General features: G+C 28.7%; 1 protein-coding gene across 5 annotated transcripts in view; it reads left to right on the top strand.

The window, feature by feature from the left end:
* Positions 1–18,480, top strand: part of LOC145307188 (potassium voltage-gated channel subfamily B member 2-like) — a 212,482-nt gene extending 194,002 nt beyond the window's left edge. For 2 of the 5 annotated variants that reach the window (XM_080149552.1, XM_080149549.1), the window contains 2 exons: positions 12,883–12,993; positions 15,546–18,479. In XM_080149552.1, the coding sequence (XP_080005678.1) occupies positions 12,883–12,993; positions 15,546–15,612 (178 nt within the window). In that variant the 3' untranslated portion in view covers positions 15,613–18,479. Of the gene's footprint in view, positions 1–12,882; positions 12,998–15,545 lie in introns of all 5 variants that reach the window. The other 3 variants (XM_080149550.1, XM_080149551.1, XM_080149548.1) reach the window with 3 other exon arrangements.
* The last annotated feature ends 3,382 nt before the right edge of the window (positions 18,481–21,862 follow it).

Raw genomic sequence — 21,862 nt, 5'->3', positions numbered from 1 at the left:
AATTAGGTTTAAACATGTAAAGAGTAAAGGGTATTTCCATATTTTTAACATTATTATATTTTCTTTTATTTAGAAGGACTTTTTGAAAGTATGCCTATCTTTATATATATACAGTGTGTTTTTTTTATGAGAACTTTTTTGAAAGCAATTTTACCCCACTTATAGTTATCAGAACTTAATGATTAATGGCTTATTCTCTTCGTTTTTTATAACCATTAATATAAAAGCAAAAAAATATTTCAGTTTTTTGTTATTTAAAAAGTACAGTAAATTCAAAATTCAAAACTTAGGTGTCAACATCTAAAAATGATTTTAGCGCATTTTTCTTATGCTCAAATCTTCTACCCTATGCAAGAATGTAGGGAGTACTTTGGGGGTCCAGTACTCCATCTCTGGATGAAATATGGCCTTAAAACTTTAAAATGTTCTAGTACATGTCATTAATAGTATCGGTATCAATTTTTAGCTCTGTATCTCAACATTGAAGCGTTTTGCAGCCATTCTAGAAAAGGGTATGAGATTTGATCAGAAGGAAATGCGCTAAAACCATTTTTAGATGTTGACACTTAAATTTTGAATTTTTGAATTTACTGTTCTTTTTAAATAAAAACTGAAATGTTTTTTTTTGCTTTATATTAATGGTCATATAAAACGAAGAGAATAAGCCATTAATCATTGAATTCTGATAACTATAAGTGGGGTAAAATTGCTTTCAAAAAAGTTCTCATAAAAAAAACACTGTATAAGTTACTATCGGCTTCGCCCCTAGAGGTAATGGGAAGTCCCTCTCCTAAGTAGAATCGTTCTTAAAGCTAAAGATATGTTATAAATTTTTTTTTCTTCAAAATTACTCTTTGGCAAAATTAAACCAAGGATACTAAACTTAAGCTTCAGACAGACAGAAGGACCGTTCTACTTTGTATTATAGATATAATGTCTATTTGTCTATTTGTAGCAATGGATATCTAATATGATTCTTCTTTATAGTGAAAATTATTACAGGTACAGAGAAGGTTTAAAACTATTTTGGTGATTTTTTTAGGTTAAAACTAAAACTAATATTAAGATTTTAACTTCCATTTCTCCTCCCTTCCAATAATTTACATGGAACACTAACAGTAAATTGTTATACAGTAATGATAGAAGAACCTAGTAAAAGTGTCTGACTCTGATTATGACGTAAGAAAAATAACTAATAAGAGGCCACTATAAATTCTACCATTGGTCAATATATACTGGCCTCTCATTGGCTAATTTTTTTTACGTCTTAATCAGAGTCAGACACTTTTACTAGGTTCATGATAGAACAAAATGGTATCAATGGTATTAGGAAATTTGAAATATGTGTCTCTTTAGAAAGATAGTGAAATATTTGGTATCTAACTCAAAACGTTTTGCAAATAAGACTTGTCTCTAGCCCCTTCAGGGTACCCTAACCCTGTAGGGCCCTAAATGAATTTAATCTACAAATGAATTTAATCTACAAAAAGGGTAATTTTGTCAATCATTATTGGGGGATGCATATTAATTCATTGTCTATTTCCTAGTCATTTAAGAAAACTGGGTTGAATAAGGAAAACGTATAATTATTTCTTGTATTCATTCGAATCCGGTTGATAGGAACCGGTTCTCATCAATACGAAAAAACTATGTCTAGCATCGTATTATATCCAGCTTTCTACGAATATAGAAATGTACAATCATAAGATTAAAACCAGTTTTTTTAGCCCGTGCCTACAGCACCTAGGGGCTATAAAACTGGTTTTAATCTTATAATTGTAAATTCTATATCCGCGGAAAGCCGTTTATAATATGATGCGATAAATAACTATTATAGCATCAATGTTATAAACAGCTTTATGTAGATATAAAAATGTACAATTATTATATTTGAACCAGATACCAAAGGCACTGGCTAAAAAAATGGTTGAAATTTAATCTTGTGATTCTATTTGTTATGAATTTTATACGAAGCTATACATAATCTTTCAGTATGGCTGAGATCCGGTTACAACCCACTGGATATTAATCAGGTGTGAGCGATACTGGAAAAATAATTATGGGATATTTACAACTTTTTGTGTGTTAGGTTTTATGTCAATCACCAATCGATTTTAATTGAAATACACCCCCAATTATTATATTAAAATTTACCCCATCTGTAGATTACAATTTTTTTGGACATCAAATATTTCACAACTTAATTAAGATTTAATACAACAAATTTTAAACCATCATAAAACTTTGGGTCACAAAAAAACTTAACTTTAATGACAAAAATATCAAAATTTTGAAACTTGAGAAAAATACTGTGCATGTAAGTAACCCCTTGAAGTTTGTTTATAAAATAGAAATTGTATGTGTTGGTACTCCTGGTACACATCACCACTTTAGGGATTAAAAGTTTTGTGTATAACACGCAAGATAAAACTTTTCCATCAATAGCAGTGAGGCGCGTGAGTAAACTAATAATCACTCAACTTATGAGTCGGCACTGGTTTTTTTTTGTTCGAACACTTTTGGGCTCTAATTATTTCCATGGTGTTCTGTTAGGAAATAGGAATTTTTGATACAAACATAAAAAAAATTATCGGACTTAAATTTACATTGATGCCCTGGTCATATTTTACTGCTTTAGGGATTAAAACCTTTCTATCAATAGCAGTGAGGCGTGTGAGTAAACTAATAATCACTCAACTTATGAGTCGGCACTGGTTTTTTTTTGTTTGAACACTTTTGGGCTCTAATTAAAATTATGGTGTTCTGATAGGAATTAGGAATTTATGATACAAACAGAAAAAAATTGTGGGATCATCATATTTTACTACTTCTGAGATTAAAACCTTTCCATCAATAGCAGTGAGGCATGTGAGTAAACTAAAAATCACTCAACTTATCGGCACTGGTTTTTTTTTGTTCGAACACTTTTGGGCTCTAATTAAAATTATGGTGTTCTGATAGGAATTAGGAGTTTTTGATACAAACATAAAAAAATTATGGGACCTAAATTTACATTGATGCTCTGATCATCATATTTTACTGCTTTAGGGATTAAAACCTTTCCATCAATAGCAGTGAGGAGTGTGAGCAAACTAATAATCACTCAACTTATGAGTCGGCACTGTTTTTTTTGTTCGAACACTTTTGGGCTCTAATTAAAATTATGGTGTTCTGATAGGAATTAGGTTTTTACGATTCAAACATAAAAAAATTGTGGGATCATCATATTTTACTACTTCTGAGATTAAAACCTTTCCATCAATAGCAGTGAGGCGTTTGAGTAAACTAATAATCACTCAACTTATGAGTCGGCACTGCTTTTTTTTGTTCAAACACTTTTGGGCTCTAATTAAAATTATGGTGTTCTGATAGGAATTAGGAATTTATGATACAAACAGAAAAAAATTGTGGGACATAAATTTTCAACAATGCTCTGATCATCATACTTTACTGCTACTGGGATTAAAACCTTTCTATCAATGGCAATGAGGCCTATTAGTTAACTAATAATTATCCAAATTATGAGTCAGAACAGTGTTTTTTTTGGTTTGTAACACATTTGCGCATTAGTTTATAGAAGTAAAACAGAAAAATACTATTTCAGAAGGAACTGAATGTTCAGATTCAAACTTTAGAACATTTTGTGACCCAAATTGACACTAATTTTTCAACTCATGTTTTATTTAAAGGTTATAAAATGCAAGATAAAGATTTTCCATAAATAAAGCTCTTTTGGGGGAAAGAATATCATCAAAAAAATTAGTTTTTTCATATTATTGGAATAAATTATAAATAAATAAATATAAATAAAAACCTTTGGCTGCTAGAGATTTCTTTGTAGTTGTACAGATTGTTGTGTCTGGGTTTGAATATATGTTATCCTGGTAATGAAAATCAACTCAAATGCCACATTGAATAAATAAAAGGATCATGGAAAACACATTTTAAGATCATTAATATATTCATTCTCAACAGGTTTTCATAAAATTCTCTAACGAAAAACTTCTTAATCGGATTTATTTTTGAACAACTGTTACATTTGCAAACAATTTAATTGGGAATCTTATAGACCATTCAATTGATCAATATCATAAGAGAAACTATTACATAGAGAAGTGGAATAAGTCAATATTAATCAGTTAAATTTTATACAACTATTATGAATCAAAACTATGTGATTAAAAAACAGCTATTGTACAAAGCTGGAAGGGTTACTATTTATCAGTTATACAAATGTTTGTATAATTTTAATTGGGTTGTACAAACCTTTAAGCCCAGTTCCCAAAAGACAAAGGTTGACCTCTGGAAAATTTAGGTCAACCTACAGAAGCTTTAGGTTGACCAATTTTATAAATGTATTTGTGGTTGACCTACAGAAAAAATAGGTCGACCTATAAAAGTTATTTGTGAATTGGGCATTAATGTCAAAGACTTTTTCCACCAAAAATGTTCAGAGGTAATTTTCTTTATCATATCATTAATTTATTGAACATTGTCCTTATTTCATTTGGGTTCAGTGCATAATCCTTCATTACACTCAGACAGATAGACAGACAAACATCCTGTTATTATTACTTAAGAAATACACAACCCAAACGTTTCTAAAGCTGTTTTCCAGCTATAATTTATCTAGAGTTCTATGTAGGAATAAAGGGGGGGGGGGAGGAGCTGGTTTGTATCAGACTTGGGCAGAGATGATATCATTTGTAGTGTCCTATCTCTATTTAATGCACATCTAAGAATTTTAAAAAGTAAAATACTTGATAGAATAGCAAGAACTGCTTTAAAAATTTGTAATCTGAGAGATAAAAAGAAAAGTATACCTGGATCTAAACATAAAAGAAAATGAGAAAATAAAGTTAAATATGTGATGTGTACGTTTTGTTCTAAGCAATAAAGGTTTTTGAATAAATGTAAGAAAAATATTTCCTTAATGGATATAAAATCTTTTTTACACTAAGATGTAAAAATTAAATCTACAGGTGTTGACCTATTTTTCAAAATATTTTAAAAATTTTGATGGTGTTGTGACAATTCCCCTTTTGTCAGCTTTTAATAGAGTTAGAATGATAGAATCTTTTAAACCTCTAGAGGAAAAAATACACTATTAGTATGTATGAACCAAATCCTTTAATGGAAGTAAATGAATGTGCAGATATAAACATGAAGAGAACAAATCTTTGATTGTACACCTGTTTTCCACATAGTTCTTACAATTCTTTTATGCATAACAATTCCACAAACGCTAACTTTTCATGTTTTGCATTTGACATAGCAGCACCAGGAATGTTTTGATGAAATTTTTGGCCAAAATTCAAACCTATCCCTTACCTGTTATCAAATAATATATGTTATGCCGAGTTACGTTTCAGAATCTAATTCAAACTATCTTCCAACTCTCTAATCTTTATTTCTTATTTTAAAACATGAAATAGTTTTATATTTAAAACATTAAGAATAGTTTCTCAGCTATCCCAACATTTGAATTTCACTTTAGAAAACTTTAGATTAGGCTTTTAAAGAATTTTATAGTTTTAGTTGAAATTTTGGATATTAAGACTAAAATATATTTTGACTTGTATGCAAATAAAATTGCTATAAGTTGGCTGCTCAATATTGAAATACATTGTTAGTTGATTTCTGATGTGATATTCACAAAATTGTGCCAAACTGACCTAGGAAATATCATTCTGCTGTAAATAGTTATATGATTTTAAATAAAACTTTCCGACCATGAGTCTTTTTAATGTTAAGTTTATGTAATCTTTACAGGCATTATCATAAACAGTTTGAAATCAATAAGACAATTCTAATATGCTAAAATGAAACATGATTCTATTTCCTGTCACTTATTATCTAAAAGTTGCACATTTGCTAGAATTTTGTTATTGCTGTGCTAACTTTGGAAAAACTCTCCCAGTTATGATAACCAATGTCTATTCAACACAAACACCAAGAAATTTGTGTATCAATACAGACTTCAAGAAAGAATCCACAAGGGAGCTTTGGGGTAATTTCTCTTAATCCACTAGTGATCCAGACACAAAAGCCCTTTCCCATCCAACATTCCCATAACATACCTATGAGACAGTTAAGGGACCCCCCAAAAATAATGTCATACATTAAAGTTGACCAATGAGAGGCCAGTATACACTGTAATTAACCAGTAGTAAATTTATACTTGCCTCTCATTGGTTATTTTATAGTATGAGGTCATTTTTTGGTGCCACTTTACGCTGTCTCCATACCTACTCTCAAATAAAAACAATTAGAGTATTGCCATTGTATAGGAAATTTTCATAAAGATATTTCAGTTGTCTATCTTGAATAGCAGCGGAAAAAAATATTATTTCCCTCATTGAAAACTGACAGATTGACGTATACAGACAAAATGAATTATAGAAAAAATAACAGCTGCAGCCCTAGAGGCCTCTAGGGCCACCTTAGGTAGTGGGGAGTGGGAATAGTAGACCCTTCACTTTCAAATTAGGTTCATAAAGGAAAAATGTTGTGTTTTTTTTTGGGGGGGGGGACATTATCTCTTCGTATGGTGGAGATACCCTCCCTCAAAATAGATAAAAACCTTCCCTGGATCTATGAGAAGAATAACCATATCTGTTCAGCAGTTAGCAAGATACTTTGCTACAGACAAAAAACTTCCTACTTTATGATTTGTTACTGAATAGTTATTTTGGAAGAGGGGTGGAGGGTGTTGGTGCCCAGCTAACTATTAAGGATTTTTGTCTGAGTTTCATTTTTGGGGGATACTTTAGTTTAATCTTTTCTCACAAGCATCTGTAAAAAGATTAGGGGAAAGAAAATTCTCCACAAAAAATATACTTTTACTTTATTTTACCCCTGTTTAAAGTTTTGTGGGTCAAGTCATATAAATTGTTTATCTTGTTTATTGATGGATCTTAAAAATAATATACATAAATTTACCTATTTGGTTTCATAGAAATATGCAATATCAGAAGAAATGATATAAATTATTCTAATAATCAAGTAACAGTGTACAGTTAAAAAAGTTGATGGGTTGACTACAATCTATCCCCCCTGACCCCTTCCAACCTAATTGGCCCCTAGAGTCTTTTAGGGGCATTGACACTGTCAAATAAATAAAGCACCTTGATTGCAAGAATTTTTTATTCAATCAATATCCTCATTTGTTCATTTATTTGGACTATATACAAACAAGGCTTTGACATAACAAAAAGTAGAAGGTTTGATGTTTGATCACCCCAGAAAAATGTTTAGTGTAACAGTTTCATTTTGCAAGTGAAATTACATAAAGTATTAACTCAAAATTTCTCAATACATAATGAAGAGAATAATTTAAGATGTTAACTCACAAATGAAATATGAATAAATATGTATAAACCATATTTTCAGTTCTTAAACAGTGAGCCCAATAAGTTACTTAAATAGGAAAAAAGATGCCAAATTAAAAAGGATACATGTTTGAGCAGTTATATGAATGTGAGGACATAATATAAATTCAATTTTACGGATTAAAATAATGGAAATGTTACTGTTCATACCAAAGTAAAATCTTATGAAAAAATTGGACTTAAAATTACCATTGATCATTAGCTTTATAATAGAACTATTTGATATGTTACAAATAATGTTAAAAAGGAGTGTGATCATTTTTTATATTCATAAATGGTGCTTAAAACATTTATTGATAAAACTTATGGAATAAACAATCAAAATAATCCAAGCTATTGAAATATATAAATGTATATCATAAGTTAATACTAATCAGTAGAGTAATATTGTTCTTGTAGATTTAGTTTGTATGGTTAAATGTTCCAATATATTGGATTATTATTGATCCATAGCTCTTTAATTTTTGTCTAGAGTGCTTTATACACAATACTAAAAATGTAAACTAAATTGGAATGTTTTTATTTATGCCAACAAATAATAGTTATATCTTTCTTTAATTTAAAACTACATCATAAAACATTAAAGAAATATATTAAAAGGACATTTTCAAATTTTAATTTGTTTGTTAAAGATTTAGAATATTTACTTATTTTGCAAAACAATATTAAATATTTTTAAAGGAAAAAGATAATGAAAGAAGGATATCATTCCTAATGATAATTAAAGGTAGATAAGATACAAAATAAGCATTTTTAACATTGGTACAACAGTACATTTTTAGTAACACTCATAAGCAAACAAAGATGCTTATGTTTGCAGCAAATCTTTGAATGTTTGATTAACAACTATTTGTCATATTTGCTAAAAATGAGCCAAGATTATCTATATTAATTAATTCTGAAATCAAATTTACTAACAATCTATATCTTAATGTCATTTTAGCTAATTTCTACCAGGCTGTATTTTTTCTATTTTCTGTAAGAAAATATTTTTTTTATGTCCTTTTAATGGTATAAAGAAATATGTATAGTGATGATTTATTATAAATGTAAATACAATTTAGATTTTCTTTCTCTATTTTTTGTTATTTATAATAAAAAAATGAAAATATAATCATAAATATTTTCCCAAGATAATTTCTTTTAACACAAGAACAATCATCTTATAAAAAGAACAGAATTTTCTGTAAGTCTGTTTGTACTAAGGGATCTTGCTTACTGCAGAACCATTATGGTTCTCCTTGACAGTGTAGCTTCTAATAAGTACTTAAAAAGTTTAAAACTATTCTAAGGGAGGGTAATACCACCCTACCATAAGAAATTGCCCGTAGAAAAAATTGAACAACTCCCTAATTAATTTTACAATTTCTTTTTAGAACTAAAATTGAAACTAGCATTTATTAGTTTATCATCTAATAATTTCCAATGAGATGAGTAAGGGAAAGAGTAAATAAGTCAGTGTGTAAGGAAAAAAAAATTTTTTGAGTTGGTTTGCTCTAAAAACATGTGAATGTTTACTCAAATAAATCTCTCCACAAAAATACAATTTAATTGTATAAATGCATATTTCAAATATTTTTTATCAGAACTAGTTTTTTCTCATATGTAAATAAACCAAACAGATGAATAAATATTAAATAGATTCTAACTGATTTCAAAATTAACTTCCACCAAATTAATTATAAGTTTAAGATGAAATCAAACACATGTAATGTTAATCCTACATGAATACAAACCATGACATGAGGGCAATGGAAATTTGAAACAAAATTTCCTAATCTCAGCCTTGATTCAGAAGTTCAAATTGTATTAAATCTTTGATTGATATTTCAAGCTCTTTGGTGTTTTCTTTAGAAGTGTTTACGCTTCTACCCAAAAAATGCTACCATAAAAATACCATTGTTTAAAAAAGCAATCTTAAAAAGATTAAACACGCCACATATTACTATTCTGTTTTTGCTAATGTAAACACCAATAACACTCCAAAAATGAATTATGTATGATATATTTTTTAATACAATTAAATAATTAAAATAGATCTTCTTTGAAGTAAATTGATAATTGAAATAATATTATTATATGTACACATAATTTAGTTTCATCAGTGTGTTATTCAAGCTATTTGTGAATGTCTGTTAAATAATATTCCTTATTTTCAAATTAAAGCATCAAAAATTTCTCTTTGCACCCCTCCCCCATATATTTTTTAAAGTTCAAGTTCTTTAAAGTTCTTTGATTATAAACCTAAAAATGACAAATTTATTTCTAATTATAATGGGGGAGGAAATTGATCTTTGATTTCTTTATTTGCAAAAAAAGGAATTCTGTCACTATCTTAATATTCTTAAATATCTTTTATATATTCTATATTTTGTCCAAATGTCCTTTTTTTGTATTATTTATATATATATATACATGAAAAACATATGAATTATAAATTGTAAGCAACTAAAAGGTGCTAGGTAAGTAATTAAAACTAAAACTGAGAAAAACTTTGAGGACAAGTTTTAATATGTAAGCTGTATAAATAGCAGTGTATCTTTGTATACTTGTATCTGTCCTCTTTAGCTTAGATAATATTTATATGTATTCACAGGTTTTACTTGCTATTATCATTTTTAAAAAAAATATCATTTCTAGAGGTTGGAAGAAGCATATAATAGAATTTAAACTTAATTTGGTATCGATTATTTTTTTGTTTAACTTCTAAATGCTACCTTCAACCTCTTTCTTATTACATTTTATTTAAACCTTATCAAGTGAATCCTTTTGTTTTGTATGTTTGTATGTTTGTATTATATATTTCATAAAAACTGTTATAATATAACTAAAATAAAAAAAGTATTAAAATAGAATGTTAAAATTGATAAAAACACAGGAGCTTATTATTAAAGTACCACAAGCTTTATGTAAATCATGCTTTACAGAAGAAAAAAGTTGAAGCTTTAGGATTTACTTTTGCTTGAAACCTCTAATTTCAAAACAAAATGCTACCTAGTAATGAATTTTACATAGTAAACATTTTAAATAAAATTTATTGCTGCTTTAAAATTTGCAACTAGAAATCATATTCTCTTTAAATAATCTATATTGGTAATTTATTGGTAGGAGCTAAATAAGGAACCTATTTGTCCATTGTGATTCAATAGAATATTTATATATATATGAATCATATTTATATTATTTATTATTGTCCTATGTCCTTGTGTTCAATTATTGCTGATCAGACAAAATAAAAACAAAGATAATTATGTCCTAAAGTAGCAAAGATCTTTCAAAAATACTATCATTGATTTGTGTTTGTTATATATGGTATACATGGAAAGATAATAAGATAAAAACAGACAATAGAAGTTCTGTATAAATTTTAAAACTGCTGGCCCTTAAGACATCATATTAGAATAATTTATTTCTCTAATACATCATCATTCGAGATACTTCGGCCAAAAGTTTTGAATTTTTCCCTTTTTTATAGGCACTAGCAGAAATATGAGAATGAAATATTGAAAAAAAAGACTAAGATACTTATCATTGTCCCCAATTTTTAATTTAATTTTGAAAGTAAGAGAAAAGCGGAGATTTATTTTTGGTATCCTCCCCGAAATACTTATAAACCTTTCCTGAACCTTTGAGAAGCTACACTGTAAGTAGTTACCAAGATCCTTTGTTACAAACAAACAGACAAACATCCTGTTATTTTAGTCTAAAACAAATGACTGGCCAACTTACAGAAGTTACAGAAAAACTTTGCCACCAGGGCCTCTTGAACTATTATCTGCCACAAATACCTTCCTACACAACTTCCCAATAAGCATTTTTTTCTTGTTGGAATATTGTAATAGGTAAACTACACTTTTAAAGTTTTTGGGGATTAGCTAAGTTTGAAAAATTTCCTAGAACTAATTGGCATAAAGTTTTTAACTACCTTCATGGCCTCTGGGGGGCTTGATGATGCTTCAGGTTTTATACCTCTTCATGTACCTTGAAACATACTACACATTGTATGAGTGTGCTGTAAAGCGTCTATTCACCCAAAAGACAATTTAACCTTTGATTGCATGACCTTTGTCTGCAAGTCCTAATTGTGCATGGCAATAAGTTGCACCTGTTTCATGGCCATGGGTGTTTCCCCTTACTCTAACTATTCATGTCACACACCTTACATAGCAGCAGTAGGTGTTATTTTTCAACATCTTTAGTATGAAGCAGTGTGGTACTTAAGCTGGCCCTATTGGCTACTATACAAAAGTGTTTCTTCCTACTCCATGACTAGATAGATCCAAACACTAACACTTACATGATTTACTTTTGATTGATAGATTAGCCATAGTGTCTTAGGGTTTGGACCTAAGTAGTCATGGAGTAGGCTGAGACACTTTTGTATAGCCACTAGTGCTATCAAGCTCCACGTTCAAGCACATTATGACTTGACCCACTATCTCTTGAGAGCTACTCATTATTACTCTAACACATTACCTATTACTATATTCCAAAATATTTACATTGGACACTAAATCATGATTTTTTAACATATTTTAACTGTTTTTTTTTATTTCTATTTGTCATAAAAAAGTATTTTATCATGTGTAGAGTAGCAATAGGTTTAAATAAAAAACTAAAAGACAAAGCATTAAGTTTGATCAGCAATATCTATATACACTTTATATCAACTAAATATTGTCCAGTTTTTTTTTTATATTATATACAAAATCAAATTAAGAACAATGTTTTGTCCTCTCAAAGCTCCAAGTTAATAAATTTGCTTAAAAGCTTAGCTTAAAATTTAGATTTAGTAATCTTTTGTGGCAACAGAGCTTTAAAAATTATCAAAAATATTAAATTCTTGATTATACAAAAAATGCATTGTGTCAATTCCATGGATTAAATTTTGATGCTCTGCTTCCCTTATATAAAACAAACTCTATTAGAAACTTTTTTAAAAGCCAAATTTGGATTTTTTTCTCAAAAGTGCCCTATTAAGCACAAAGCTTTGGTAAAATAAATTGAAATGCGGGAAGTTTTTTGTTTATTATTCTAGGTCAAGTTAGGTTAAACTATATTTAAAGCTGGGTAGCCCAGAGAGGAATAGGGACAAAACCAGTTTTGACATAAGAAAATATCATTTTTAAAGATAATGACATTTGCATAGCTCAACATGTACTTTGAGAAAAAAAGCACCAAAAATTTGGATAGCAAAAAAGTTTTTAATGCAATAATAGTTATTTATCACATTGTATTAAAGACAGCTTTCCAAAAATAGTAAAATGAAAAAAATATTATCATATCCAGTTTTGTTGCCCCAGAGGGGCCAAAGTCTTAGCTAATAAAACTGGTATTAGTATTATTATTTTATTATTTGTAGAAAATTGTCTTTAATAAGATATGATACATAACTTTTCAGTATGGCTCAAAACTGGATATTAATCGGTTTTGAGGCTTACTGAAAAGAAATAGAAATTCCACATTTTTCCAATGATCACATTTTTTTTAGCTTCTCCGCCAACTACAAGAATCGGATCTGGCGCACCGAGGTGATGATGAAAAAGCAGGAGAGGAGTGCGGAGGAGAAAAATGAGGACATCACTTTGAATGAGATAGCAAAGTAAGTAAGTTGTTCATCCTTTGTAGAATGTAAGTTTCAACCTCAAATATTGGAAATTCTGAAAAACTAATTTTGAAGTCTATTGCAAAACAGCAAAAAGTGCATTTAAAAAAATGATGTCATACAATATATAATGACCAATGATAGGCCAGTATACATTGTAATTGGCCAATGGTAAAATATATTCTGGCCTCTCATTAGTCATTTTATTGTATGACGTCATTTTTTAGGTGGCACTCTAGGCTGTCTCGTCTATTGCTGGTTATCTGTAGCTGGGGCATCTGTATTCTCACCTGGCTATCTGTAGCTGGGGTTATCTGTATTCTCACCTGTTTGTTCATAACTCTGTCACATCCACTCATTTTTAAAAGCGAAGCTTTTCTATAATTAAGGTCGGTCCGTCCGTACGTCCGTCCGCCACAAACGGATAGCTTTTTTTTGTTAATTTAGGCATGCTAGAATTGTCCTATAGATTTCAAACTTTGCATGGTGATTCCTGTAGAAGTTAGATACGAGTTAGAAAGTGTAGCAACTCTATAATCATAACAAGAATGTCCGTACGTCCATTTTAAACATATTGATTTTTTTACTTTTTTTAACAACAAATTTGTATGTGACCTAATTATCCGATTGGTCTGATTTGTGGTATACTGATTCCTGGGACAACAAAGTACAATATTATAAGCGAAGCAACTCTATAATCAAGTCCTAAAAATGTAAGTATGTTCATAAACATTATCCTGTATCAAGCAGTTTTTTTAACAAATTTACTTACAATTTTGCTCCGATTCTTAAACATTTATATTCTGATTATTTAGTTCTGACACTATGCAAGTGTTAAAGTCCGTTTGTCCTACCGTTTCAGTGCTTTGCTTTTATGGATGTTGTCATCCTTGTTGGGAAGGAGATAGGTTAAGGTCTGGCCAACTGATAATAGTTAGAGGAGGGGAATGCCTTGGCCCATAATCAGGCGCAACTCATTAAAATGCACTTGGACTTCTAAAGAAAAGGTTGTGCAATCAAAGGATTAGTTGTCTGTTGGATATTTGGCCCTAATCCGGTACCAATAAGGAATTAGGTAATGAAATTGACCAGGGAGGGAAGGACATTGTGTACTTTTATTGAATTTTTCATTAGGTAGTTGTTATAGTCGGCTAGTCAAGATATTTGTCTATATAAATGTGAGCTAGTCCATCTATCTGTCTGTATAATAGTCTGCTAGTCCATCTATATGTCTGTCTAATTATCTGCTAGTCCATCTATCTGTCTGTCTAATTGTCTGCTAGTCCATCTATATGTCTGTCTAATTATCTGCTAGTTTATCTATCTGTCTGTCCAAAGCCTAGTTCACGAAAGACATAGGTCCACCTCTTGAAATTTTAGGTTGACCTAAAGAAGCTTTAGGTTGACCGATTTTATAAAGGCATTTGTTAGTTGTACTTGTGTAGGTTGACCTACAGAATAAATCGGTCGACCTCTAAAAGTTGTCTGTTGATCTGGGCACATTTGTCTGCTAGTCTATCTATCTGTCTGTCTAATTGTCTGCTAGTCTTTCTATCTGTCTGTATAATTATCTGCTAGTCCATCTATATGTCTGTCTAATTGTCTGCTAGTCCATCTATCTGTCTGTCTAATTGTCTGCTAATTTATCTATCTGTCTGTATAATTATCTGCCAGTTCATCTATCTGTCTGTCTAATTTTCTGCTAGTCTTTCTATCTGTCTGTCTAATTGTCTGCTAGTCTATCTATCTGTCTGTCTAATTGTCTGCTAGTCCATCTATATGTCTGTCTAATTATCTGCTAGTCCATCTATATGTCTGTCTAATTATCTGCTAGTTTATCTATATGTATGTCTAATTGTCTGCTAGTTTATCTATCTGTCTGTATAATTGTCTGCTAGTCCATCTATATGTCTGTCTAATTGTCTGCTAGTCTATCTATCTTTCTGTCTTATTATCTGATAGTCCATCTATCTGTCTGTATAATTATCTGCTAGTCTATCTATCTGTCTGTCTAATTATCTGCTAGTTTATCTCTCAGTCTGTCTAAATGTCTGCTAGTCTTTCTATCTGTCTGTCTAATTGTCTGCTAGTCTATCTATCTGTCTGTCTAATTGTCTGCTAGTCTATCTATTTGTCTGTCTAATTGTCTGCTAGTCAATCTATCTGTCTGTCTAATTGTCTGCTAGTCTATCTATCTGTCTGTCTAATTATCCGCTAGTCCATCTATCTGTCTGTATAATTGTCTGCTAGTCCATCTATCTGTCTGTCTAATTGTCTGCTAGTCCATCTATCTGTCAGTCTAATTGTCTTCCAGTCTATCTATCTGTCTGTCTAACTATCTGCTAGTTTATCTATCTGTCTGTCTAATTTCTCTATCTATCTATCTGTCAGTTGAGCTATCTGCTAATTACAATATCATTTAAACTTGAATTGACATTTTTTTCTTATTTTCTGTGTTTTTTCAATTTACCTCAGTAGTCAGAATCACTTGATATTGTTTATGAAAATTATGTTTTTGGTTGATTTTAATTATAATTGTATATATTTAGAATGCCACCTAAGAAGTGCAATGGGGATGCCTCAACCACCGTAGAATCATTTGTCAGTGTACCATAATTATTTAAACGTATTCAAAAAATTTCAATATGGCTTCAAAACCAATTAAAATCCGCTTGATTGGAACTGGTTCTGAGCCATACTGAAAAAGTGTGTATTTTATTTATAGTCTTGTAGAAATTTAACACAAAAATAAAATAAAATCATAGGAATAATCCTGGCCTTTTAAGGCTAGAAATACATAAATCCTATAATTTTATTTTATTTTCTGAGGAAAATAAGATAATATCACACATTGAATGAATACTCTTAACTTCATCTAAAAAATAATTTTTATTGCTTTATTTTATAAAAAATATTCCCATATACCTAACTTTCATTATCAATTTTATTAATTAAGTTAATCAAAATTAAAGAAAAAATTATTTCTCCTAATCAAAAGTTTTTTTTGAATTTGTAAATATATAATGTAATTTATTATATATATATATGTTATAAGAAATTATTTATGTTGTAATTTAACTGTTCCATGTTTTTAGCCATTATTAAAAAATATTTCTATATCAAAATTTTTAATTATATGAAAATCTGCTTGTTGTTAGGAAAATCTTAGCAAAGTTATGGGAAAAATTTTATAGAACAAAAATTTATCAGTTATATTGTTGTAAAAAGTGTAAAGGTAATGACGTTATTTTAAAGAAAACTTATTTTGTCCCAGGGGTAGCTATACTAACAATCAATTCTACAAAAAAATCACGAAATCTTTTAAAGTATCGTGGAAGTATATTTTGTTTTTTCATGGAACTGAAGAGGGATGGGTCGAAAAGGAGAGGAAAAGGGGAGGGGGGTTGTGGAGAATTGTTTGTCAAAAATACATTCCCTTTTCCCTGATTTTGCACCCTTATCTTCCTACATTTAAAACTTCAAAATAATATACTTTGAATTAATTAAATAATTTGCTGGTAAAATATTTTTTCCCTTCACAATATCCTTTTAAATATTTGTGCAATATTGTATAAATTTAAAATTAAAAAACATTTATTTTCATTTTATAATAACAAGCATAGCAGTACAAAAATGTACAAAATTGATATTTTTAATCAAGGGTGATTAAAGCAAAGTAGTGTTTTTATGTAATAAAAATCATTTTTTTAGTATGATATAATTAATGTATATTCAACTTTACTTTCCTAGATTTAAGCAAAACAGAATGAAATTGTCTGTTTTGCATTGTATAAAGAAAACTTGTACTGTTAATTAAACAAACTACAGACTATAGAGTAGCTGCAAATTAAAATGTAAACAAATTAAAACCGGTTTTGTAAATATTTATAAAAATGTCAATTTTCTGGCATATAAATTAGTTTTGTTACTATTGTCAATTGTTATAGACACTGTAAAATTTATATACCAATATTTTGATATTAATTGTAATTATTGAAGTATATAAAATATATGAATTTTTAAAAATGATTTAATAAAATTTAATTGAAAAAAAAATATTGGTATGAAATATTACAGTGTTAGGTTTCTTTTCAACATTTTGACACCATTGTTCGAATTTTACTTTAAATTGTCTAAATTTTTTTCATTCAATGCTTATAGTAAGATCTGGGGGAATGCCTTGGTAGTAATTTGTTTAGTCTCCCCAAATTAAACTACTATCGAAATATAGCTATTTATTGTATCTTATTATAGATAGCTTTAAACAAATAGTAAATAAAAATTAAAAGATTAATACATGTTAATACTGGTATTAATATTTTTATTTTAATTTTATTATTAATGGAAAATTTTCTGTAATATGATATGTTACTTGATTTTTCAGTATGGCTAATAACCTGTACTAATGCAGTGGATGTAAATCATTTTCAAGGCCATATTGGAAATGATTTTTACACTAAACTCACAGCACAAACTCTGCTGTAACATTGGTATCATTATGTTAGAGAAACCATTTGTTGTGTTGATTGTACTATTTAACCCTTTATACCCGAACCTTGTTTTCTACTAAATCAAAGCTTTTCTTAGTTCAGCTTGTTTTTTTTTAATCAAAATTATCAATATTTTTGAGCAAAAGTAAGTTAAGGAAGGGTGGTAAGGGTATATGGGTCTAAATACTTGCTTTAAATGTTTATAAGATTATTGTGCCAAATTCAAAATGAAGGAAACAACTTAAACTCATTTTTAATATTCGTCAAAAAAAATTATAATTTTTAATAATTTCTAGAACATTCGGTGGTAAATTTTTATGAATTTAAGTTGCATCTATCATTGAGTTTTAAAAATATAAGTATATTACATATATAATATATATATCTAAAATTATATCTTCATATCTTTTAAAATCTGTTCTATTGTTAATGTAAAAAAATATTGCACAGGGTTTGAAAAGTTTTATCACATAAACAGCAAAAAAAAATTTTTTTATGCTGAAAAAATTACTTTTTTCTCAAGTTGGGATATAGTCCCTTTCATGGCAATGCCTCTTAAGAGGCGTTTCATTGTATTTTTTCAGTAGATTTTCTCCTATTTGCCCCTGCAGGCCAATTGTCTAACCCTGCTGGGCAATTACCTAACCTAACAAAACCTATCAAATGCTACTGTGAAAATACAACAAAACGCTTAAGAGGCAGTGTCGCGAAAGGTCTTCTTGTAGAATTATCAAAACTTGAGAAAATTCTGAAAGAAACTTAAATTCTTTAGTATGTTAAGAATAGTAATTAATTTTCCATTCTTTACCCAAATACCCTTTCTACCCTTTTAAATAAATATCATCTTATTAAAATAATTAAAAATATTATTGTTATTTTTTATAAAGCTTTATTGTAATAATATTAACATGCCCTCACTTATAGAAATCATAGATTTTTTAAAATGACACAAAACAACTAATATGGTATTAGAGTCTCCAAAGATTTTGAAATAATAAAAATACATTTTTTCTTTTTCAAACCTTAAAAGTGAAGTAATTTTTTTTTTTTTTTAATGTTTATGGTTTAAAATATTTGATTACAATGAGTTATCCCTCTTGTTTAGAGGGCAGATGTGATTTTGAAAGTGGGGGTTATCCATCCACCTGAAAAAATTAAGTGGGTTCTTTAATATAGAAGTCCACACAAAAGGTCATTTTTATGTTTAACATAAACAAGACTATCTAAATTTGATTTTGTATATACTCTTAGTGGAATGAAAAAATAAGTAACTAGATTTTTGTTGACACTCTTCAAGATAATTCTTAATCAATGTTTAGTACTCTAATGTGACATATTAAAAAGTCTTGATTACATTTAAGAAGCATGTTAATTTGTAACATTTATCCTATAAGAGATTTAAAACTCATAAAGAAACCAAAGTATTGAAAAAATATTAAAAGTTTAAAGAGTTTTACTTTGAATCTAGTATGACATAGAAAATTACAAAATCAGTGAAATTTATTAAGATTTTAAAAGTACAAAAATCTAAAGTTGTTTTCAGTATGACTATCAGAACCCGGTCAATTTCAGCTGGATTTGAACCGGTTCTGGGCCATACTGAAAAATCATGTATTTTTCAATTGTATTATAGTTAATTTTTTATGGATAATAAAATAAGGTAAAAAAAATAATCCCTTTGGGCCTACAAATAGAATTAATTATATAATTTTTTTTATTTTATTATCTGCAGAAAAATGTCTATAATACTATGCTTTAAAAAAAAACTATTCCACTCCACTAAAACTACAAACTGAGATTTTTTGAGTAAAATATAAATAAAGTCTTTTTTATTCAATATATTTTTCAAAAATAATATGAAAATAATCATATCATTTTTTTTTGCAAAATTATTACAAATAAAGGGAAACTTTGAATTTTATTGTTTTAATTTGAAGGGGACTGGGCAAAGTAGGGGTAAATAAAGTGGGATAATCAAAAGAATAGTTATTTCTCGCATCGTATTATAAACAGCTTTCCGCGAATATAGAATGTACAATTATATGAAATTAAAACCGTTTTTTTTAGCCCAAAGGTGCCAAAGGCACTGGCTAAAAAACTGGTTTTAATTTTGATTGTACATTTTTATATTTCGTAGAAAGCTGGATATAATACGATGCAAGACATAGTTTTTTTGCATGGATGAGAACCAGTTCCTATCCACCGGATTCGAATGAATTCGAGAAAAAAGTTTAACGGTGCATCTTGGGTATTTTACTTGCTTGATAAACCTGGTTTCCTATTTCCTTCAAGGGCTCAAAGTTTCACATTATTTATGATAATTTTGCTTTTGTGACTAACAACTAATTTTAAGAGCTTGTTTAATTGTTGAATGCTTGTGTTATTATACAGTTTATTTTACAGTAAGGCTGACAAAATAAAATTATTTTTTAGGGTGTACAGCCCAATTTTCCTGATATATCAACAAAAGGTGCACATGTCCTTGTTCTCTATACATTTCAACATAAGAATGTATAAAATTTAAATTTTACTTTTTTAAAATCAGAGATTTTTAGACAGTATGACCCACATAAAAGTAATTTTAGGGTGTACAGCCCATGTTTCCTAATATATAAAAAAGGTGCATATGTCCTTGTTCTCTATACATTTCCACATAAGAATATATAAAAATTTAAATTTTAAATTCATTAACAAAGGAGATTTTTAAAGCTAAAGTTTCAAAAAAGTGACTGAGAAAAAAAGTAACTATTTTAGCAAAAATAAGTAAGATTTACTTTCAGCTTCTAGGGGAACTTTTTACATTTTAGTTTTTAAAAAAAAACTTTGAGGTTTTATTTTTTTCCAGGGGTGATTTCTTTAGAAAGTTGAAGGTGTTCTATTCCAAAATAGTTATAAACCTTCCCTGGACCTATAAGAAGCTTTACTGTTAAGGAGAACCATATCAGCCCACTTGTTAGCAAGATGCTTTGCTACACAAACAGACAGATAGACATTCTACAGCATGACCCTCAAAAAAGTATTTTTAAGCATCTGCAGCCCTTATTTCTCAATGAATTATAAAAAAATGCATATGTTCTTGTTCTCCATAGTATTCCACATAAGTAGATATGAAAAAAATTTTTTTACCTCCATTAACACCGGAGATTTTTAGAGCTAAAGTTTTGAAAAAGTGACTGAGGAAAAAGTAACTTTTAACATGAAACGACTTTTTTAGCAAAATTAAGGTAGAAATCCTTTTATTTTTGTTACTAGCAGAAACTTTATACAAAAATGACATAAAAAATTTAGTTTTTGAGTAAAAAGCATTTTTTTACACATATTTTTTGAGTCTTTTTAGTTTAATGATATTTTGAAAAACTTACTTATTAGGCAAAATTTTTTAAGATTAAAAAACCAAATAAATCTTTATGAATATAGCAGGAAAATTGTTTTTGTTTCACAATCCTAACTTTAATAACAAAAAAGTTATGAAGAAAATAAAATTAAAACATAATGATTTTTTTTGTCTAAAAAGCTTAATTAACCCCCTAATAAATTATTGAGATGTCAGAAAAGTAGGCGGAGCAACTGTCATAATTAATCCTTTTCTCAAATAAGGGTTAATAAATAACCTAAAATTTGCAAATTATCAATTCATTCAGTAGTATTTTTTGCCATTAAAAATTTATATTTTTTGGTGGAATAAAAAAGAAATTATTAGTTAACTTGTTTTTCTTTGTGTCTCATTATTCAGTTGCCAGAAAAACATAATATAACCATCCAAAAAATAAGAGAAACAAAAAAAAATTCTTTTTCTCAGTCACTTTTTCAAAACTTTAGCTCTAAAAATCTCCGGTGTTAATGGAGGTAAAAAAAATATTTTTATATCTACTTATGTGGAATACTATGGAGAACAAGGACATATGCATTTTTTTAAAATTCATTGAGAAATAGGGGCTGCAGATGCTTAAAAATACTTTTTTGAGGGTCATGCTGTATTACTTTTATTACCATTTAAGCATAAATTATGAAAAATATACAAAAAATAAACTTTATTATAACATATAATTTAAAATTTACAAAACAAATAATTTTTCATAAGAAATGTTTATTAATAAACTTATATTTTATAAAAATAATTTTAAAAATAGCAAAGTCTGAAAAAAAGATAAGTAAAATCTTTCAACAAAAAAGGGTTATCTTTTATAAAGATAAGCTGTTCCTAGTAACGATATTTGCCAAAAATCTATAAAGGCTGCTAGCTGCCAAACGTCTGAACGTACATGGCATGCCCACACACTGTTTAAACCAGCACAAGAAGGCCTATAAATAATCTGGAGTAGCCATGTTTCAATAATGCAGAGGTAAAGCGTCACTAAAGAAAAAAGTTTGACATC

This window comes from Acartia tonsa, chromosome 15 (genome assembly GCF_053477335.1).
Source record: "Acartia tonsa isolate MP-2025a chromosome 15, ASM5347733v1, whole genome shotgun sequence".
Classification (NCBI taxonomy): domain Eukaryota; kingdom Metazoa; phylum Arthropoda; class Copepoda; order Calanoida; family Acartiidae; genus Acartia; species Acartia tonsa.
This window is presented reverse-complemented; position numbering and strand designations above follow the sequence as displayed.